This window comes from Trichosurus vulpecula, chromosome 2, assembly GCF_011100635.1.
Source record: "Trichosurus vulpecula isolate mTriVul1 chromosome 2, mTriVul1.pri, whole genome shotgun sequence".
Lineage (NCBI taxonomy): Eukaryota > Metazoa > Chordata > Mammalia > Diprotodontia > Phalangeridae > Trichosurus > Trichosurus vulpecula.
In genome coordinates, this window is record NC_050574.1 from 120,059,090 (window position 1) to 120,083,231 (window position 24,142).

The following is a 24,142-nucleotide window of genomic DNA, read 5'->3' on the forward strand; positions in this document are numbered from 1 at the left end:
CGGATGAAATCTAGATTGCCATTGCCCTTCTTAAAGTGTGGGGCTAGAACTGAACACAATACTCCTCATCCTGGACACTATACTTCTATTAATGTCTTCTAATATCAGATTAACTTTATTGGTTAATAACTAACCAAATTGCTGACTTCTTTTAAGCTTTCAGTACTCTAAAACACCCAAGAATTTCTAACAGAAACTAGACAAATCTGGTTACCATGAAAATCTGAATGTCCAGAGTAAGTAAGACAGTCTAGCAGATAAAGTACCGGCTAGGTTCTGATTTTCCATAATTGCTGGGTGACCTGAGACAAATCATAATCCCAGTTTCCTTGGATATAAAATAAAGTTAATCCCTGACTGCTAGCTGTCTCACTTAGGACCTCTTTATTTTCCATTTAAAGAAGCTATCACCTTCTACTTTCTACCTACGGCTAATAAGCACTGTCTGAAGGCTAAACCTTTAAGCCCATCTCTTCATACCAAGCTAGAATTTATTCTGTTATTTACTCGACCTTTTGCATTAGCTCAAAAAGGTAAATAATAAGGAGATGGAACCAAATCTCTCCTAGTTAATTAAATCTTGGAATCACAGATTCTCAGAGTTAATCTCAGAGATTATCCAATCCAAATCTGAGAAGAAATCTTCTCCCATCTGCCCAATGGTCTCTCAGCAGCCTCTGCTTGAAGACCTCCAGTACTAAGAAGCTTAATACCTCCTAGGAAAGCCAATTCCATTGTCAAAAGTTCATCTAATATGGTGCCCAGAACTGGACATAATTCCCCAGATGTGGCCTGACTAGGACAAAGCACTGTTAAGACTATCATCTCCCTTAATCTGGATACTAGCTGTCATGACGCCTAAGATTGCATTAGCTCTTCCAGTATTATACATGTGAACTAGCATGAGTCCCTATTAGAGATTAAAAAGGAATTGTGATTGCTAAAATATAGCACAGGCATAGGGAGGCCTGAGTCCTGTGCTCAGAGTCGACGTGGTGCCAGGCCCAGCCAGGGCCACCTCCTCACGGCTCTCCCCTTTGTTGGACTGTGTCTCTCTCTTTCCTGTATGTATTTTTCTCCTTTCTGAGGCTGTATCTATCTCTTGATATCTCTCTGCTTCTCTGCCCCTCTTTCATCTCTTGTTTATATGTTTCTTCTAGCCTCTGTCATTCAAGAATTCCATTTTCCCCAGCCCAGGCCCTCCTTCCTCCTCCGCCTGGGCCCACACGCTGAAACCTGCATCCATTGATCACACATAGGCACAGAGATGCCTTCTGAGAACAGTTCCTATGCTGTTAAGCCAGTGAGACTCTCCATCTGGAAGCAAGCTAAGCCTGTGAAACAAGGACCCATGCTTCACAATCTAGCAGGCTGCTGTAGAGCCACCATAGCAATATTCAATGGGTTTTAGAAATTACTGTGAAAAATGGCATCCGTAGGTGGTGTCTTTATAGTTATTATAGCACAGCAGTGGTAAATCAAAAGTTCAAGCCATCGTGGGGTTTTGACTTCTTTAAGCAAATATTTGGATAGCTGGCCCTTTAAGATCCTTGGTGGATTGCTGAGCCCGCAGGTCAAGCTCTTACTTACTCCAGCGTTTAGCAATGTTGTGACAACATTTTTGCCCGGGAGGCCTTGAATGGTCGTTCCTTTTCCTGTGGTCTTTTGTACAACAATCACATTGGGCTTGGAAGTCATTGGGATGGTGGTGATTTTGGTGGTCGTTCCTTAGAGAAGGGGGAAGAAAAGGAGGCCTGAGTTAAGAGTGATGATGTTGGATCAATTCTACTTAGTTTGCACACAATTCATACCCTTAATCATATGTCTCCTTTGTATGAAAACAAAGGCTTCAGATATCTTACAGATCCAACTATAGTCATCAATTTTTACCCCAAAATTTGGCTCATGATAAACCTGATATGACTTAATTCAACAAACATTTACTAAGCATCTTCTATATGCAAGGCACTATGCTGATTTTGGGTTGAAAGGGACCAAGGGTACTACCTAACCCTCTCACTTAATAGAAAAGGAAATGGTGGCCCAGAGAGCTTGTTGAAGTCAAATACAGGGTAAGTGGAAGACTTGAGATTTGCATGGAGATCCTTCAAGTGCTCCTTCCACTGTACCATGCTTCCTATGGCCTATACATTTCAATATTCCCAGAATCCATTATTTCTTTAAGGGAACTCTCACTACCAACTTAGATCCAACCCCTCCATGCCTTAGCAGACAGTCTTCTAGAGTTGCTGTGAATGAAAACATTCATTAGCCTTAAATTTCTCCATACTTGCTGATGCTAATCTTTAGGCAACAGCCATTGAGTCTATTTCTAGGCAAATATAAATATAGCCTTTAATTGGCGTAATTTTTCAATGTATATTTAATTATACTTTTTTGCTTCAAAGAAATACTATAGCTTACATTTATATAGTACTTTAAGATTTACAAAACATTTCCCAAACAACCCTGTGAGGAAAGAAGGTAGTCAGTACAAGTATTATTATCCATATTTTACAGATGAGGAAACTGAGGCATAGAGTTGGAGGTGACATGCCCAAGGGAGAATAACTAATAGTAGAACTGGGACTTGAACCTGGGTCTTTTCACTTCAAGACTCTTTCTATTACAACATGCTGGGTTTTTTTCTCTAATTTTAGACACACAGCTTATGTTCAAGTACAGTCTATCTTTGGAACAATTCAGTGCTAAGAAAAAAGTCTTTCCATCATGGCAGGATATGAAAAATTAAATTGTCAAAGCAGTCATACTTATTGGAATCTGTAGGCCAAGGCATTTGCTACAGAATATAAAATTGTGACTTGCAACTATGTATCCCTTTCACTAACAATTTTTTCTTATTACCATTAAATGATAAATCATTACATAAATTCTAATTAGCAAAGTCCCATCAAATCTAGTTTTATAGCTACAAAACTTCAGCCAGATGAGGAAATTGCTGTTAACCGGTGATAATGATAATGATAGCATGCACTTACATAGTGTTTTGGAATTATAAAGCACCTTACATAGATTCTCTCATTTGACTGTTACAGGAGCCCTGTGAGGTAAGCAGTACAAGGAGTATTAACCTCTTTGGGCCCCAGTTATCTCATCTGTGAAATGCGAGAAATGACTTACCAAGCATTATTGTTAATAAGAGACAAATCTTGGACTCAAACTTGGGTTTTCTGACTCCTAGTCCATCAATCTCTTATATAAATTGGTGACAAAGGTATTTAGGGAGTTATTGATATAAAGGATCATATTCTAGACCAGGGGTTTATAACCTTTATTATATCATGGACCCTCTGGCAGTCTGGTAAATAAGGGACCCCTTCTCACAATGTTTTTAAATATACAGAATTTTTTTTAAAAAAAACTATTTATGTTGAAATACAGTTATTGAAATTTTTTTTTAAATTGTCAGCAACTTTAAGTTAAGAACCCTTCTTCTAGAACAGCTAAATTCTTTATAAAAAAAGGAACTAAATGGAGAAATTAGTAACTACTTATCCAAGAGTTTTCTCTGGTGCCTCACTGAGAAGTGGAAGTGACTCTGGATTTTTCCAAAGCTATTCCAGATTGATTTTCAAAGGCTTTCAAATTCTAGCCCCCAATTAATTAATTCCACCTTATTTCTACTGCTCTCTAACGTATTGCCTCCACTTTCATCAGAATAGTCTCTTCGGAGTACAAACACTCAGAGTTTGGTATCAAAACACACCATGTTTGTTCCTGCCCTTGCTTATACACCTCCCTGCTTAAAAGACCCTCTTTCTTGATCCCTGCCTAAACTAATTCTACTTGCACTTCAAAGTTCACCCTTAGTTCCATGAGCTGAAACTTTACAAAATGTTCTTCCAGGCCATTCTACTCCCTCTCTGCTCCAAATCCCTAAGCCACAACACAGTTTTGTAATACAGTTGTTATTTAATGTGTCAACTCCATCACTCAATATGAAGTCTAGGAAAGAGGTGATACTGCTATGCAAACTTCCTAGCTCCCAAAATCCAAAGCATCATGCTAGCACAAAGGCATTTAATAACACCTTTGGATTGGTACTTTACTCTCCTAATGTTTAACTAACTAAACAAATGCCAATATTTCCAGTGTTTCCAACATTCCTACTATGTGGCCCCTTTCGAGTAAGTACAGATGTTCTCAGCATCTGTTTATTAATTCAGTGGACAATCACTGAATATCTACATGCAAAGCTCTAAATAATAATCCTTGAAGAGTTTTTATCCCTTTGTACAATTTTAAAAAATAGTTTTCAAACAGTTTTTCCCATTTAGGAACACTCAGAGAATCACAGAATTTCAAGAGGCAGAAGAGACATCAAAGGCCATCTGGTTTAATCCATCCCTCACACAGTGGTCCTCCAGCGGCCACAGAATGTTGCCCTAACTAGAATGTTTCCAGGTTTCATTAATGAATCAGCTAAGATGCTAGTGAAGGAATCCCAGTGATGTTAACTCCTCTGAGCATCAAAATGTGTGGTATGATGGAGAAAGTGTTCTATTTGGAGTAATAGGAACCCAGCTTCAAACCCTAGCTCCACCAGGAGTTACTGCCAGTGTGACCCTGGGAAAGTCACTTTCCTTCTCTAGCGCTTTAGTGTGTTCCTCTGTAAAATGAAGGGTTTAAACTGGATGATTTTTAGATTTCATTTCAGTTTTTCCAGGGGAAGACTTCCTAGCTCCCTAATACCTACTCCAATAAAACACTGATGTTCACACCATATTCAATAATGATTGAGAAATCCAACGAGAAACTACAGTGACATCTTCCACCCCAGAACTACATGAAAAAAAATTTGAGAGAAGCCCATGGGAAGCATCAATATAACCAGAGACCAGGTACCTAAAAGGTTCTGTGACCAGAAGCAGCAAGGGCAGAGGGCTCCCCTGAGAAAGTCCCAGGGTGGGGACCTCAGAAACCCAGAAGAGGAACAATGTGACTAGAGATTAGTAAGACAGTATTGCAGGGCTCAAACCTAGATCAGTGGATAGTTCCAAGGGTTGTAAGTTCCCTAACACTAAGACACCACAGAAGCCTTGAAGACCAAAAGTACAGAAAAGGACAGAACCTGACCCTAACACAAAGCCCCAGTTCAGTAACTAAAACTTGAGAGTTGAGTAAATAAAACATTTGCAAGTACCAAAAATTATCGCAAATCCAACTCTATAACGATAAGCAATGACTCAAAGGAAAAGTAGATCTTCCAGAGAGATGGCATGAAAATTTTGAAGAAATAAAAAAATGTAATAAAAGCTGAGTGGAAAGTACTTGAATACTAGCTTAGAAGAGAAAGTGGCAGACTGGTTCTGTTGTGAGGCTTGAAAAGAAGACAAAAAGAGGAATATATGAATACAGAAAGAAAGAAGAAAGGGATCAAACTTGCTATTTCCCAAAATTAGGATGAGAAGGATATACAAACATGGAGGAAGTGGGGAGAATAGGTATCAGATGAACCTCCCTCTGTTTTTGAGATTGAATCTTCCTCTCACCTAAGCCTTGTGGAAAGTAAAGCCACTCAGAGGTCTGATCCCATTGGTGATCAGTACAGAAGCTCTGAGTTGCTCCATTTCCAACTTGGGCCAGTTCAACCCTCCGTAGACAGCCTGTGGACCCATCACTCCTGGAGGCTCACCATATTGGTGCAGGACTTGTTGCGGACATCCAATCAATTTTCACCCTACTGCAGTTCAGAACTACTGAATTCAATCTACTAAGCTCATCCTCCCCAGGAGCAGGGAATACAGGTGTGTGCCACCACACCTGGTGAACCTCTCTCACAAGTGTAGGCTGAATACAAACACACACACACACACACTCAGAGTGTGGTATCAAAACACACCAAACCCAACAGGGAAAAAAGCAGGAATGGGGAGAGGAAAAAAACAAACCTTTTAATCCCAAAGGGGTGATTAAAAGGGGAGAAAAAAGAAAAGAACTAGACTCTACGGGGATGCCTTAGATTGCCTCTGAGACAAAAGGAGAAAGACTGAACAAATCATGAAATATGAATGCAATAGTAAAAAATGACAAAAGAGACAATTTCAGGAAATCCTGGGTAGTGTGAACTGATGCAAAGTGAAGTGAGCAGAACTAGGAGAACAATTTATACAATGACAACACTGTAAAGAAAAACTCTGATAGACTTTAACACTCTGATGAAAACAATGACCGACATCTTTAAGAAACCTCTGATGAATCATATCACCAACCTCCTGACAGAGAGGAAATAGACAAGGTGCAGACATACATTTTTGGATATGTCTGTTGTGTGTTGTTTGACTATATTTGTTACAAGATTTTTTCTTCTTTACTTTCCTTCAACTAATGGGGGATGGAAGGTGTTGGGTAAGAAAAGGGAGTTAGCAAATAGTGATGGCAGAAAAAAAAGGCCACTGAAACATTTTTTAAATGCACAAAAAGGAACAGAAAGAAGTTCAGAAGGAAGGACAGATAAGCAGATCAGTTTTGAAAATATCATGTAGAATTTATAACATAAGTTTTTTTAAAAAAGCAATTAGTGCAAAGTGGAGAATCAGTTTCATATAGAATCTTCTTTCGTGTTCTACTATATGTATGGATATGTTTCATTTTGTTTTGTTTTGGGGGACAGGGGGAATCAGGGTTGAGTGACTTGCACAGGGTCACAAAACTAACAAGGGTCAAGTGTCTTAGGCCAGGTTTGAACTTAGGTCCTCCTGACTGACTCCAGGGCTGGTGCTCCACCACTGCACCACCTCGCTGCCCCAAAATGTTCTTTTTTTTAATATTTAAGTTCAGAATAAAATTTTAAGAAGTAGAAGCAAGAGAACAATATGCACAAATACCATAACAATGGAAAGGAAAACACCAATAAAAGATATCAGAATTCAGATGAATGCAATAGCCAATCTTGATTCCAGAGGCCTCAGGAAAAAAAATATATATCCCTCTTCTCACAAGAGAAGTAATAGACTACAGGTGCAAAATGAGGCATATATCATTAGAAATGGTCAATGGGCCAATGTGTTCTGTCTAACTGTACTTGTTTGTAACTAAGTGGGTTCTCTTTTGAGGTGTGGGTATCAGGATGTTACATCAATGAAGCATTGGGAATTTCATTCATGAAAAAAAAAAGCATCAATAAAAAAAATTAAAGAAAAAAGTGTCCTGTGTAATAGCTACATCATCCAAACAAGCTTACTTAGCAAATTTAACAGGAATGATGACATGAAGTACAATGTTACCAAAAGCTCCCTACAATAAAGGAACATTATCAAGCTTTATTCATCCAAAAGCCTGAAACAATTAGAACTGCTTATACATAGGAAGGATGGCAAGACCCTACTGCTATAGATAAACCCAACTATTATAAAAAATCGGAAATGAGAGAATTTCATTTAAAACAGGAGTGTCAGAAAAGTTTGGGGCCCAGATAAGATGTGTATGTGTGCAAAATAATGAAGAGGGCTATAGGTTACCAATTAAGTCTTTTTGGTCTCACATGCAGTCACACACATAGAAAACAATATACTATCAAGTGCTTTACCTTCAAATATCAAGGACAAGGAAATACACACATGTACTATGTGCACTAAACCACCCCTCTTCCTCTAAAAATGTAGTTATTTTGCTCTAGTATAGTCAAAGAGAGGCTCTATCAAGGTTCCCAATGCTTCATCCTAAGCATGGAGAGGACCCAAGTTCTTGAAGGATTCATCACTAGAGCATGAATACATATTCTGGCAAGTCCTACCAAACTGAAAAGGCCCATAGACAGACTATGGCTGAGGAACAACCTACTTATATGTAAAGCTATAAACTATAATAGATACTAAGAAGGCTCATCATCAGAGGATTGGCCATTGAGTGATTACTTACTTCAGCTACAGCAAGTCATGAAGACCATCTAAAGTGTGGAAAAATTGCAATCTACAATAGTGGGGGAGTACTTATACCAAAAAATTAAGTATCCCTGAAGTAAGCAAGAGATTTGGCATGCCTGAATCAGGCACACCATGAGAAAAGAGATCAATATTACCTTAGAATATTTCTTCTAATCTTCTAAGAATTCCAATTCTAATCTTCCAAGAATTTATTACTTAAAATTTATAAGAATTTATAACTTAAAAAATTAAAACCACTAAGGTCTTAAAAAGTTACATAGATGTTATGAGGTGGGAGAGGTGTTTTTAAATGGAATAAAATCACTACACTATTTCACATTTTAAAGGCATTATCAAGTAATATATTATACATTGAATTTTAACAGATATTTATAATCTCTTCTTAAATGCTAGAATAAGATGATTTCCTTCAAAATCTGACCCTCATCAATTTGGCAAAAATTAAATATTCTCACACTTATAATCAGGTCCAAATTAACAGCTCAGAATATGGAGCCTTATGCCAACTCCATGTTTTTCTTTTCATTTCTACCCTCTAGTCATATAGAGTGCCAATCTAATGCCAGGAATCACATTTCCTTACTTTACCAGGTGGGTAGAGCCACCCACCAAGGGTGCAGAAAACACTCCTCACCCGCAAAAATGAATCAGTGGGGGCTACCTGGTCAGAGATGATGTGTTACTTTAATTAAAAAACAATAATCGATGGAAATGGCTTTCATGAAAACATTCTACTTTAGAGGCTGTAACCCAAACTTAGCAGTGTTAGATAAGCCAAAAGAAACCAGAGATAATTCCAAAATATTCTTAAAAGTAGAACAAATAGTAATTTTTGCTGTCTTAGTAAATTTTAAAATAGGAAAAAATCAGCATAAATAGGGGAATGTAAATAGGATTTTCTAATGCTTTGATTTTTAATAATCTAAAGTGATATTACTAATTGAGAATAGTTAAACAATGTCCTTTCAGTATTAACAAAAAAGCTCTATATAAACTTTTTTTAAATCAAAAGTTAAACATAGATCAAGTACTAAACAGTCCCTGTGTCAAAAGTGAGGCCAGAAACTGGACTTAGTTATTCAAAGTAAAGACTGAAAACCAAGCTTTAGATTTCTACACTAATGTACAAGCAGAAGTTACAAAATTTAAGTCACAATTAGGAAGGTATTTTTAACTCATCTACTACAACCTCCCCTTATTTTATAGAAAATAAGCTAATACTCAGAGAAGGGTCCTGCCCAAGGTCATGCAATGAACTATTGACAGAACTCAATCTAGTTACTTGAAAACAATGTGTGACGTAATATATACCTATGTCATAACATATAATATATACCTACCAGAGACTATGTTACTGCTAATTATCTTGCCCCCCAGAGTAGCTAATGATTTGGGTACTACTGTAATGATGCTACCGCTGGTTGTTTTCACATAGGTGGCAGCTCCAGGGGTTGCAGTCATTCGAGCCCCTATTGAAGGACTGACTGTTGGTCGAGTGTAGGTTGCCTGTGTGCCTGTGTAAAGAGAAAAACAGAAACCAAAACCTGGCATTATTAACAAAAAAATTATGTGTACTGTTCAAACACACTAAATTCTAACCAAACTACACCACTATTCCTGAATTTCATCCTGTGTTCACATTTCTGTGCACTGACAGAGTATCTCTCATACCTGGACAAGCATCTTCCCTATTTCCACTTTATGATATTCTGATTTTTTTCTGGGCCTAGCTGCAAAGCCACCTCCTCCATGAAGCCTTCCCTTAATTTCTTCTTCCAAAAATTTTCTTAGAGCTTTTTGTCTGCATCTTTCCTTTTTCACTATTACTTTCTACCTTCAATTACACATACCCTATTCCCCCACCCCACCCCATTAGATTTTAAGTTCTATCCAGCTAAGATTTCACATCAATGATAATGAAGCTTGCTATCCACCTCTTCACAGAGAAGAAAAAGATTCGAGGTGCAGAAGAAGACGTACATTTTTCAACATGGCCAATGAGAGAATTAATTTTGCTTGAATATATGTATTTATTACAAAGGCTTTTCTTTTATTTTTTCTCCAATGGAGTAGGTGTAACAGAGCAGGGGAAGATAGTGACAGGACAGCCAAAAAAAAAAAAAAAAAAAGAAGAAGAGAAAAGAGGTTCATGGAGACATCTTTTTAAAATGGAAAGAAAAGATGCAATGCCAGAAAGAAGCACAGACGAGGCCAACATGGCAGCTGGAAAGCAGGGACTTGCATGAGCTCCCCCCAGGTCCCTCCAAAAACCTATAAAGAATGACTCTGAACAAATGCTAGAGGTTCAGAACCCACAGAATAGCAGAGGGAAGCAGGGCTCCAGCCCAGGACAGCCTAGATGGTCGCTGGGTAATGTCTATCCCACAGAGCTGGGAGTGGAGGGGAGCAGAGCCCAGCATGGGCTGCGCCCGGACCAACCAGACAGGGAGCTGGGCGGAACAGGCCCCAGCGCCCTGAATCAGTGAGCTGTGGCAGTTACCAGATTTCTCAACCCACAAACACCAAAAACAACAGAGAAGGTTAGTGGGAAAAGCTGCTGTGACAGAGTGAAAGGAGTTTGCAGTTTGGATACCACCCCGGGGGCAGCCGAGGTGGTGCAGCTCTGAGGACAGAACTACAGCTGCAATTGCTTCCAGCCCCAGGCCCACCTGGTGGGAGGAACTAAGGAGCAAATCAGAGCAGGAGTGCAGAGCCTGCTTGAGATCTGAGTCTGGTCCGGGTTGGCGGTTCTTGGGGGTGAAGCGCTGGTGTGGCAGAGCTTGCTGTGTAGAAATAGCTCTGAAAACAACAGTGCATACCCTCAAGCTTGGGACAAAGTACTCTCTACTCTACAAGCAGTCATACCCTGATGAAAAACTCAAGGGTCAAGTAGTTGGCTGGCCAGGCAGCAAAAATGGACTCAGATTCAGACTCAGACTTTGGAATCTTTTTTTGGTGACAAAGAAGACCAAAACATACAGCCAGAAGAAGTCAACAAAGTCAAAGAGCCTACATCAAAAGCCTCCAAGAAAAACTTGAACTGGTCTCAGGCCATGGAAGAGCTCAAAAAGGAGTTGGAAAAGCAAGTTAGAGAAGTAGAGGAAAAACTGGGAAGAGAAATGAGAGTGATTCAAGAAAACCATGAAAGACAAGTCAATGACTTGCTAAAGGAGACCCAAAAAATTACTGAAAAAAATACTGAAGAAAACAACACCTTAAAAAATAGATTAACTCAAATGGCAAAAGAGCTCCAAAAAGCCAATGAGGAGAAGAATGCCTTGAAAGGCAGAATTAACCAAATGGAAAAAGAGGTCCAAAAGACCACTGAAGAAAATACTACTTTAAAAATTAGATTGGAGCAAGTGGAAGCTAGTGACTTCATGAGAAATCAAGATATTATAAAACAGACCCAAAGGAATGAAAAAGTGGAAGACAATGTGAAATATCTCATTGGAAAAACCACTGACCTGGAAAACAGATCCAGGAGAAATAATTTAAAAGTTATTGGACTACATGAAAGTCATGATCAAAAAAAGAGTCTAGAGATCATCTTTCAAGAAATTATCAAGGAGAACTGCCCTGGTATTCTAGAGCCAGAGGGTAAAACAGAAATTGAAAGAATCCACAAATCACCTCCTGAAAAAGATCTCAAAAACAAAACTCCTAGGACTATTGTTGCCAAATTCCAGAACTCCCAGATCAAGGGGAAAATACTACAAGCAGCCAGAAAGAAACAATTTGAGTATTGTGGAAACATAATCAGGATAACACAAGATCTAGCAGCTTCTACATTAAGGGAATGAAGGGCTTGGAATATGATATTCCGGAGGTCAATGGAGCTAGGATTAAAACCAAGAATCAACTACCCAGCAAAACTGAGTATCCTGCTCCAAGGCAAAATATGGACTTTCAATAAAATAGAGGACTTTCAAGCTTTCTCAGTGAAAAGACCAGAGCTGAATAGAAAATCTGACCTTCAAACACAAGAATCAAGAGAAGCATGAAAAGGTAATCAAGAAAGAGATATCATAAGGGACTTACTAAAGTTGAACTGTTTTGTTTACATTCCTACATGGAAAGATGATATGTATAATTCATGAGACCTCAGTATTAGGGTAGCCGAAGGGAATATACATATGTGCATATGTGTGTGTGTGTGTATGTATATATGTGTGTATGTGTATACATATGTGTGTGTATATATATATATATATATATACATACATACATACATAGAGGGCACAGGGTGAGTTAAATATGAAGGGATGATATCTAAAAAAAATAAAATCAAATTAAGGGATGAAAGAGGAATATATTGAGAGAGGGAGAAAGGGAGAGATAGAATGGGGTAAATTATCTTGCATAAAAGTGGCAAGAAAAAGCAGTTCTGTTGGGAGGGAAGAGGGGGCAGGTGAGGTGGAATGAGTGAGTCTTGCTCTCATCGGATTTGAGTTGAGGAGGAAATAACATACACACTCAATTGGGCATCTTCCCCCACAGGAAAGGAGGAGGAAGGGGATAAAAAAGGGGGGATGATAAAAGGGAGGGCAGATGGGGGAGGAGGTAATCAAAAGCAAACACTTTTGAAAAGGGACAGGGTCAAGGGAGAAAACTGAATAAAGGGGGATAGGATAGGAAGGAGCAAAATATAGTTAGTCTTTCACAACATGAGTATTGTGGAAGGGTTTTGCATAATGATATGGCCTATGTTGAATCGCTTGCCTTCTTAGGAAGGGTGGGTGGGGAGGGAAAAGGAGAGAGAATTTGGAACTCAAAGTTTTAAAAGCAGATGTTCAAAACAAAGTTTTTGCATGCAACTAGGAAGTAAGATATACAGGCAATGGGGCATAAAAATCTATCTTGCCCTACAAGAAAGTAAGGGAAAAGGGGATGGGGGGGAGTGGGGTGACAGAAGGGAGGGCTGACTGGGGAACAGGGCAATCAGAATATATGCCATCTTGGAGTGGGGAGAGGGTAGAAATGGGGAGAAAATTTGTAATTCAAACTCTTGTGAAAATTAATGCTGAAAACTAAAAGTATTAAATAAATAAATAACAAAAATACACAAACAAAAAAAAGGAAGCACAGACAAGCAGAAGAGCTCTGAAAGCTACAGGTTGAACTTACATACTTAAAAGAAAATCAAGCTTCATATGACAGAGTTCCAAAGTCTCACATATAAATCTCTTTCTGTTCTACTGTCTATATTAGAAATACCCAATTATTTGGTATGTTTTGCATCTGAGATAAAAAATAAAGATTTTAGGCTCTGAGGGTATAGACAATGTAGTCTGTCATCTTTTTACCTCCAAGGTCAAATAATACATTGTATGTAGTTGGCACTTAATATTTCTTGATTTAATGATTAACTAGATGTATTCCCTCCCAAATAAGGTTGTAGTATGTCAAATTACTAATTTGTAGTTTTGCAGTACACACAGGAATCATACCTACCTCAATTCAAATCAACTTTATTTGAATATAAATATTTGTATTTTTAAACACCTAAATTTACATTTATAAGCAAATGAAATTATTAAGTAAAAATATATTACAATTACTTTGTTCCCTTCTTCCACTAACTGCGTACCAAGACAAACTCACATTTAATAATCATTCCTACAAAAGTACTTCAAATGTTATAAATTTTAAACTACTTGGTTAATAGCTGATTCTTTTTTTATATTTTCAGACATTCAACAAACGTTTATTAACAACAACAAGCATTATTTATTAAGGGTCAATTGTGTGCCAGGCACTATGCTAATCACTGGGGATACAAAGAAAGGCCAAAAAAAAAAAGTTCTTGCCCTCATGGAGGTCACAGTCTACTGGGAGAAACAAAACGCAAACATCTATGTATAAAGAAGATATAGACGGGACAAACTGGAAATAATCTAAGAGAAGAGGTACTAAAATTAAGGAGGTCTGTGAAAAGTTCTTGCAGAAAATGGGACTTTAGCTGAGACTTGAAGGAAACCAGGAAGGCCAGGAGGAGATGAGGAGGGAGAGCATTCCAGGCATGGGGGACTTCCAGAGAAAATGCTAGGAATTGGGAGAGGAAGTGTCATGTGTGAGGAAGAGCAAGAGGCCAGTGTCATTGGATCACAGAGTACTTAGAAGGGCAAATCTAATGTCACCATTGAACAAATTGTGCGGGACTATTTACCGAAAGTTGTTATAAACATTTAATGTTTATCCTCTATTATGCTCTAAATAGAGTCCATACTTTTAATAACTATTTTATAACATCAAAAGTTTATTGAATGAAAATGTGTTTTGCATAATTTCACATGTAAAACTAGTATCATGCTGCCTGTCTTCTCGATGAGTTGGGGAGGGGCTGGAGGGATGGAGAGAATTTGGAACTCAAAAGAAAATCGTTAAAAATATATTTTTTAAAAGCAGCTTATTGAACACCTAAAGATAACAGTGTCCTCCTCCCCTCCCCCCTACGGAGGTTACAGTCAAACAGGGGAGATGAAACATGTGCAAATAACTCAACCAACAGCAAAATGTGCAAGTGCATTCATGGGAAGAGGTAAGACATTCCTGAAGGTCAGGAGGTCGGGCTGCATTTGTGAAGTAGACAGTGTTACAAATGGGTCTTGATGGATATGCTGAATTTGACAGAGATGTTGAGAAAAGAGGAATGATTCTTTTGAGCTTTCAAAGCAGGATGAATAAGATTAGGGCACAGGGGCAGAGAACGGTTTCATAGGCTATGTACAAAAAAGGGCAATTAACTGGGTCTAGCTGGCTGGAGGCTTCCCAGCAAGAAGTGCCAGGAAAACAAAAGATATTCCCTCAACATAATTCCTTAACTGACTTGACAGGCCATTTTTGTTCATATGTATCTTAAGGTTTTCTTTGATATTTTAATACCTCTGATGTTTTTAAAAATCTATGGAACAAGGATTCAGAGTCAATGAGGTCTGCTTAATACAGATTCTTGCCAACCCAACACGTAAAAACTAATAGTTCTAAGGTTAAGTATGTATAAACAAGGGTACTAACCATAATTTTTACTTTTTAAAAAAAAGTTGGTTAAATGGACTCAATGAAAGATTTTAGCACAAAGTTAAATTAGTTCCAATCAAATTTAAATGAAGTTTTAAATGTAGGCATCAAGATTAAACATCACTGAACGATTTGACAAATCAAGCTCTAAAATGGAAGTGAAACATTAAAGCATACAGGAGGACTTAGAGAGAATTGGTTTTTTAATGTATCTCACTCTTAATTATATTTCACCATTTGAAATAAACAATGACTTAGGATGACTCATGAATTATATGACCCAGAAAGAGGTTCAAACATATCTTATGTTGCTCTTTCTTAAAACTGTCACTTGTATCCATTGAGAGAAGGTGGGTAGGGGTGTTAGATGAGAGACTGTTGAATACTAGAGATGAGACAACTATGATTTCACATTGCTTCTACTAAGAGAATCACACAGTCAATGTTTCTATTCCAACATTTAATTAGTCAGAATCAGAGAAAGTTAGAGCCTAGAGACAACCTAGTCCAACTCCATCATCTGACAAAGAAGGAAGCTAAAGCTTCCAAATCACAAAAGTGATTTGTTCAAAGTCACAAAGATGGAAAATGGCAAAGGCAAAGCTGAGACTGATGTTTCCTAATCTTGGTTTAATGCTCCTCTTATTACATTAAACCACCTCTCACTAGTAGCAGAGCTTATATAAACTCTGTATGTTTAATTTCCTAACGAGATAAATAATGTGCATAAGTGATCTTTGAAGACAGGCTCAAGACTTACCAGTAGGAGTGGTAACCAGTTTAGTTGTCATAATTGCCCCATTGCTGCTCACCACCATAATGGGTGAATTACTACTGGTGGGCAGTGTTGCTGTGACTGGTTTAGGCAGGATTTTACTTGGTTGAACCTGCTGAGTGATGATTTTAACGCCTGTGAAAGAAGAAATATACATACATACATATGTGTGTGTGTGTGTGTGTATATATATATATATGTATATATATATATATCACATATTTTTAAAAAAATTCTGAAACATTTCCTTCACATGGACCTAAGAGGGCAGTAGTTTCACATACCTGTTTTAACTTTTAACTAAACATATTATGTCAGCCCCTTACCACCTCCTCTAAATTTACATAATTCTTCCCTTCTTCAGATCCCACATCCAGAAACAAGTTGCTAAGCATTTAAGCAAAAGAGAAACAATTTTTCCCTTCATTCCTGCCCTAAGTTACTTAAGTCTTCTTACTGAGATCAAATGAAAGATCAAGTTAACCATTAGAAATGGCTTTTCCAGAGGATAACGTGCAGATAATTATTTTACGTGACATGTCCCTCGCAAAAGGTCTGGGATAGGAAAACCGTGATGAGCAGTCAAGAACAAAGTTAAAGAGAAGGGGGCTTTTACTGATTTCCAACACTTTCTTTTTTTGAAACACTATCATCAGTCTCCTTATCACTGAAATAAACAGCTTCTGAAAATCATTTTAAATATTCCATTTTATAGGTATTAGCCTGTCAACTCCAGCACTAGATTCTTCTCCTACAGTCTGACCTTGATGCCTTCTTATGTTATAGAGGTGGCCTTATCTTCTCCAGGTCTAGGCCACAAAGCACAAACTCTGCTGAGGTGGAAAGGCTTCAAGCGGAAGCCAATGATGGTGAGGCATGCCTGAAGTGTGAAGATTTGCCTGTCTAATGACTAAGAAGCATAAGGAGAATGGCCTTAGAGGATGAACTGCATTTTTGCAGGGTGTGGCACACCAGGGAAATCAGAGGGCCTTTGAAATGTCTTAGTATATATACTTACTGAATGTTTATATGTTTCAATGCCTGAAAAATATCAAATCTTGAGGCACATTGCAACTCCTCAATGTCTTAGTAGAAGGTCTTTGAGAACTGGCATGAACTGAAAAATTCCTTCCTTTATAGCCAACCCAGTGATGAGCTTCCCTGAACTGAGCTAGTCTGGTCTCCAGTCAGCAGATACACAAACCATGACTGACCCCATACCTTAAGCCTTTCTTTCTAGTCTGGTGGAACTTTGTCAGATCCAGCATTATACCTTTAAAAACTTAGAGCCACCTCTATGAGAAATACAAGGTATAAAAGAGGGCTTCAGTGAAGTCAAATGAAAAACTGACTGAGGGAAATCTTATTTATAATAATGTATATTAGTTATAAAATTAAAAATTACTAAAAGTAAATGAAAATGAAATCATTGTTAGGATCTGTTTCACAGATATCAAGATCATAAAAAGAATATATTACTGTGGAAAGCTAAGAAGTGCATTATTATTTAGGGGAAATGACTTAGGTTGACTAAATAGGAAGGAACTTCCACTTATTTAATAGTATTAAATCATTTCACCTCACTGTAAACAAGTAATGTTAAATTTTTTCACAGCATCTAAAGAATTCCAGATTCAGTCTTCTTCACTTGATAGAAAAACTAAAAAAAATGAGGTGGTGGAAAACAATCATCTTTTCATACTATCTCATGGATGAGTTGCAAAGATGGTTCAGCAAAAACATTCCCAAACCAAATCTTAACAACTATGATACTACAGAAATAGGAAGTATTATTCATTAACCAATCATATGGAGGTTAAGATCTCTTCTCACCAATCAAAGGAAAATCATTTCAAATGTGCTTTAACACATTCAAAGATATAAAGTTAAAAGCCCTGATATTGCCTCTAACCATTCCATTCAAGGAAGCATGAAAAGCAATTTCATTTCAAACATTTAAGCCACAGGACGGTAGGATGAAACTAACACTCCAAAGGATATTTGTAGATCATTATAAAACCACTGCCTTTTCCCCCATGGAATCTGTGAAGCACTGCTATGCCCTGCCAACCCATAAGCTCTCTAGAATATTCCTTAGCAGCAAAACATGCACTCACTACTACATTCCTTGGCAGTAAGAATTAACAACTGTCCTCATTAGAATTTGGAAGCTACCTCTGGTTTCCAAAACGATAGAGACAAATTGTAAAAGGTAAATTCTGGTCTGTGCCTTGGGTCTGCGTTATGATCTCAGAACTATCCTCCAGTTACCTGACTCCTGCTTGATCTGGATGGTGGGCTTGATGCCGGGTGGTAACTGAGACTGCTGGGGCTGTTGCTGATGAGACACTGCTGCGGGCTGGGCCAACTGCTGCTGAGCCTGTTGCTGCACTTGATGTAGTTGCTGTTTTGGGGACTGTTGATGCTGTTTAGGGAATTGTGCTAGAATTTGGGTGGGGGTGGCCACCAAGCTTTTAGGGGAAGGAAGTCTGGTTGATGCCACCTTAATTGCTGATGTGGATACACCTATAAAAAGAGCAAGAGGGAGGAAAAAAAGGATTTCAGAATAAAAAAGGTGACAATTATCATTGGGTATGGTAACAGGATGATCATTTGCTGTGGATTTCAGTAAAAAAGAAACAAGCAAAATATCAGATAGATGTTTCAGTCACCTTTTTTTTTGTTATTAGAAGTTAGGTTATATAACTTCTCAGATCCATTTCATCCAGCATGAGTTCCTTTACATCCCCCTAAAGTGGTATTCTGGTGCCTTAGCAAATCACTAAACATTTATTAATCACTTACCATGTGCCAGGCACTGTGCTAAAAACTGGAGATACAAAAAGAGGCAAAAGATAGTCCCCATCCTCAAGGACTTTATAGTTTAGTATGGGAGACAATATACAAATATGTGCAAATAAGCAACATAAAGGATAAATAGGAAGTTATTTAAAAAGAAAAAGAACTAGAATTAAGAGAGGCTGAGGAAGGCTTCCTGCAGAAAATGGGATTTTAGTTGAGACTTAAAGGAAGCCAGGAGGGAAAACACTCTAGGCACAGCAAATATCAGACAGAATGCCTGAGTCTGGAAATGAAGAGATGAAATGTCTTGTTCATGGAACAGCAAGGAGGAGTGTTACTAGATCAAAAAGTACCCAGCAGGGAGGGGTAAGAAGAATGGAAAGATGTCAGGGAAGCTAGGTTATAAATGGCTTTGAACATCAAAAAAAAAAAAAAAAGATTCTGTATTAAATCCTGGAGATGACAGGAAGACACTGGAATTTGAGTAGGAAGATGACACGGTTGGACCTAAGCTTTAGCAAAATCACTTGAGGAGCTGAGTGGAGGATGGACTGCAGTGAGGAGAAACCTGAGGCTGACAGACCCACCAGCAGGCTCTTCCAATAGTCTCAGAATGAGATGATGAGGGCCTGCATCAGGTGGGGTGGCAGTGTCAGACAGAAAGGTGATTTATGCTAGAGATATTACAAAACTAAAATTGATAGGTTTTGGAAACAGATTAGATATGGGCAGTGGGGGGGGTGAGAGATAGTGAAAAGTCAAGGATGACATCTAGGTTTTGATCCTGAGGGACTGAATGGTGTTGCCCTCAACAGTAATAGGGAAGGTAGAAGGGAGAAAGATAGTGAATTCAAATTTGGAACCTTGGGTTTAAGGTATCCACTGGACAAGACATCTGAAAGACAGATGGAGATGCAAGACTGAAGGTCAGCAGAGAGCTTAGGGCGGGATAGGTAGATCTGAGAGAATCATCAGCCTCTGCTTGCACATCTCCAAAGAAAAAGTGTTTGAAGGGGGAACTCACTACCTCAAGAGACAAGACTATTCCGTAACTGGACATCTCTCAGTGTAAGAAAGTTCTTGCATATACTGAGATGAAATCAGTTACCCTGTCCGTTCCCTGCTCCCCTGAGGCAGCCCTTCAAAAACATGTTGATAATCTGAAGATAATGTCTGTGCTTTTATACCGGCCATCTCCCCTACACAGAATGCCCTCCTTTCTTGTATGTGCCTCATAAAATCCCTCACTTTAGGACCCAGCACAAGCTTCTGCATGAAGCCTTCCCCAGTTTGCCCAATGTTGGTGCCCTCCCAACCTACTATGAATTCACATTTTATATGCATGTGTTTTGCATGTGTAATGTCTTCCCCAATAGACTAGATATACTTATTTCCCCAGTGCCTATACAAAGCCTGGCATACTGTAGGTGCCTAATAAATAAATGCTTGTTGATTGTTATCATCTTCCTCTACCACACACGCACATGAGCTGAGAGATTTTTCCCCTCCAGGTTTTTTGTTATTTAGTCATTTCAGTTGTGTCTGATCCTCTGTGACTGCATTTGGGGTTTTCTTGTCAGAGATACTGGAGTGGTCTGCCATTTCATTCTCTAGTTCATTTTATAGATGAGGAAACTGAGGCAAACAGGGTTAAGTGACTTGCTCAGAGTCACATAGCTAGTAAGTGTCTAAGGGTGGATTTGAACTCAGAAAGATGAGTCTTCAAGTTCAGCATTCTATCCACTGCACCACCTAGCTGCCAGGCTCAACAGTCTCAAACCTTCAACTGGTTCTCCCTGTAAATGGTTTCTTGTTCCCCTCACAGTCTTCCCTGAATGTATTTCTGGGTACGTGTCAATGTCTTTCTTAAAATGTGATCCTCAAAGAGAACACCATGAGGTCTAACCATAACAATGTACCATGAAATCAATAGCCTTTGTATCCTCTCTGTTTATAACCCAAGAAGGCATCAGCTTTTCTCAATGCCTTTGTCATATTAAGAGCTTATGCTGGGGGGGAGGAGAGAAGGAAAGTCTGTGCCTGTCATCTCAATGGCTTAGGAACTTCTTGAGGAGGAAAGTCTCTACCAACCTGAGACTGAAACTGTTCTGCAACTCACAACGTTGGAGAGTCTCCCAAGAGCCCAAAGAGATTAAATGGCTTGCTCAGGGTCATGCACCCAGAATAAGTCAAAAGCAGGATCTAACCCAGGTCACAGTGACTCTGGAGCCAGCCTTCTACCTGCTATACAATAATCTCCCTCATATTCAATTAACCACCTTAGTGGTTGATGTGGATAGTTTTTTAACAGCAAGAGGGGAAAAAAAACAAGAATACAAACAATAAAAATTACAATTATGTAAAAAATAAGAGTGATATCTTCTTCATATTGACTGCCAGCAAAGCACAAGTGTATTTTTTTCATTTTTCTCAATATCAAATTTTTATGTTGATCAAAGTGGTACGTCAAATTTAAGGCACTACAGAGTTTGTGTTTGGATCCCATTGTGAATGTATATTATGAAATATTACACTTTCAGTTCAAAATGCCAATTCGTAGTCTGTATCAAATAAAGTAAATGTTACAAAGTTCTAGTTCTTTAACCCTTGACACTCTAAGAAAGTTCATGAAACTATTCAACAGGACAAATGTACATTGTTGTCTGTTGATTCATTTACTGCTACCTTGCCATATGTTACTTTATGTAACATTTTACTTCCCAATTTGAATGTTTATTCTGTTTCTTTATGGCTCTTAAGTTTTAATGAAAAATTTTATTAAAAGCTTCATTCATATAAAATATCACTTAGGATTAAGAAAGGAGGATTGTTAAATGTATATCTCAAAATGTAAAGAAAGCAGCTAGAGTCAAGCTAATCTAAAATAAACAAACAGCATAGAGGGAAAAGTAGGTTAAAAACTGAAATTATAACAATATAAAGTTTGAAAAAGCCTAGCAAACAATATAGTTTCAAAATCCAACTAGCTTCTCTCTATGTGCTACTGATAAAATATAAGTGAAAGCAGAGTGGCAGAAATTAAAGAGGGGATGACATGAGGCTAGCAAGTTAATAAAGAATGCTAGTGATAGGTAGAAAGGGTAAAACATAAAAATGTGGAGGTATATAATATGCAGGAAACCAACAAAAATTTCAAGGAAAATGATGAAAAAATAGATTCACAAAGGTGAAAGACAAGGGCAATATGAATTTAACTGAGAAGCAAATTTAATAGAGGAGAGGTTTTTGGTCATCATGGCTAGAAATAACTCAAGAATAGATACTTTTAACAAAGAACAGAACTGGAGTCAGGGTTTAGATCTAACAACAGAGTTAAGATATCTAAGACTACGTGGGTAGTCTGGAGAAAAAGTAAGCAATCAAATAACTGTAAAACATATTCTCCAGATACTATACTTCCTCCTCTGATGGCTCACTGTGGTTAAGGGATGACACTAAATCATCCCTAATGATTGGGGTTTTTAAAAAAAAACTCCAATCATTGGGCTTTAAAAGGTTATGCCAACAGTGTTGAAGTCCAGGAAGGTCCTACCAAGCCAGAAAGGCTTCAGTTATGAACACCCAGCTTTGCACTGTGCATCTCTTGTTTAAGGAGAAGCGTGGCTAAGTGTGGAGAAGTTGATCATCAGAGGTTTGGCTACAATGGGATGAAACTGTTGGCCACAATACACTATATAATTACTGTAAAAGTAAAAAAAAAAAAAGGGAGAGGAATTTACAATCTGCCTCAGTGGAGAATTATGGTTCCCTGAAATACTCAAGTGGGCTTATAAAATATGGTGCTTTTAGAATGAGGATTAGATCACTTCCCTCAGCATCTTTTCATTATATGATAATCCAAAGCATTCTTTTATGTATCAAAATGTTCCAAGTATTAGATATCGTTAGGGGCCACCAAACACACCAAATACCAGGATATCAAAATAAAAATTGCAGTGCTCCTCCAAAAGCCTGCACTTTTTGTTTTGGGTTGCTGCAAAATAAGCAAGACTAAATAGTGACATCCAGTCATTCTAAAGAAAGGATTGTTAAGATACAGAGACATTTAGAATAAGAATGAAAGGAGGAAGACAGAGATGATTTGGGAATCCCCAGGAGTCCCTAGAGAGATCTGAAGCGATACCTCTTTCTTGGCAAAATACAAATGAAAAATAGAGTATCCTATAAGTCTCTTAGAAAAACCACCTGCTAGAGACAAAAGAATAGTATCATTCTTGGAAGAAGAGTAATATAGATAGTGTTTCCTTTCTTTCTAATAGATGGACATATTTTAACAAACTGTGATGAAGACTGCAGAAAGGAAAAATGGCCCAACAAATGACAGTTCACATTAAGAATAATACTAGAGATGGCCAGGTGGGGAATCAGTTACTTTTTTTCCCCTTCACAATCAATTCTGAGAAATTAAACTTGAAGTATGCTCCCAACAGAAAACAATGGAAAAATATTTAACTGGTGTCCTTTCCTTAAAATAAGTTACATAGAACAGTGTCCTTTTTTTAGTATATTAATTATAGGTCAAATTAGCAAGGTTATTTGTTTCTCCCTTTATTTGTTCAGGGCACAGAAAGGTTTCAAAAGAATAATTAAGGTCTGCTACCTCTGACACTAATTGAGGTATTTGTTAGGATTTAGAGGCAATTAATGAAAGATGCCCTCAAAAGAACCTGCCACAGAGATTGCAGATGAAGGGAAGCATTATGTTATTACCAATTTCCTTTCTAACACTGTTCTGCTAGTCACTGAGTGTTAATGAAGTCATTCTCAAAATAGTTGTACTTTCCTAATTAATTAGTAGCCCAAGCAGAAATAGATCTAACCTCTCCCTGCTTGCTGAATTCCTACCCATCTTTTCAAGCCCAAATCAAATGTTGCCTTGTCCACAAAGTTTCCTTTGTCTCCCATCAGAGCTCCATACAGTGGAAAATGTAATATACTGGAGATGGGGACCTGCATTCAGATGCTGACAGGCACTTACTAAACATGTGTAACCTTGGGCAAGTGATATAACCCATTCTGTACCATAGTCCCTTCATCTGTAAGAGGAGGAGCTGGACTAGATGAGTCTATGTTCCTACAGTTCCTTAGACCACACATGCCTCTTGTTTTGCAGTTCAATAAACATTTATTAAGTTCCTACTAAGTGCTAGGTGCTAGGGACACAACAATTTATTTAAATGGTATTCTCAACCCTTAAGTAGTTACCATTCTACTGGGGGGTGGGGGGAGGAAGCCAACACATAGGTAAGTATACCATAAAGGTGATTAGAAAGAAGGCAGAGGAGAAATTCCAAAAAAAGATTCAAGAAAATCTGAAAAAAGTGAACACATTTAGCTAGAGGAATTGGGCAAATGCTTCACAGAGATGATGGTACCTGAGATATGCTAGGAAGGATTCTGAAAAGCAGAGATGATAAGTGAGTTCTTTATAGGAACAGGGAACAGACTCTATAGGGGGAAAGGAGAAAAAAGACTCAAGGATAGGACGATAGATATATTGTTGAACTGGTTAGCAAAGAGATTAAGTTTAAAGTCTATGTAGTATAGAAAGAGAAACCAGAACATGAGTGATAGACAGGGAGAACAACATCTATGCATATTTTCTATGTATATTATT

The 24,142-nt window shown here is 38.1% G+C and overlaps 1 protein-coding gene across 6 annotated transcripts in view; it reads right to left on the minus strand.

Annotated features, from left to right (window-relative positions):
- Positions 1 to 24,142, minus strand: part of EMSY (EMSY transcriptional repressor, BRCA2 interacting) — a 91,447-nt gene that overhangs the window by 36,262 nt on the left and 31,043 nt on the right. For all 6 annotated transcript variants that reach the window (XM_036745188.1, XM_036745187.1, XM_036745186.1 and 3 more), the window contains 4 exons: positions 17,974 to 18,228; positions 15,688 to 15,837; positions 9,248 to 9,421; positions 1,591 to 1,727 (listed from right to left, as the gene is read on the minus strand). In XM_036745188.1, coding sequence (XP_036601083.1) covers positions 1,591 to 1,727; positions 9,248 to 9,421; positions 15,688 to 15,837; positions 17,974 to 18,228 — 716 coding nt within the window. The remainder of the gene's footprint in view (positions 1 to 1,590; positions 1,728 to 9,247; positions 9,422 to 15,687; positions 15,838 to 17,973; positions 18,229 to 24,142) is intronic.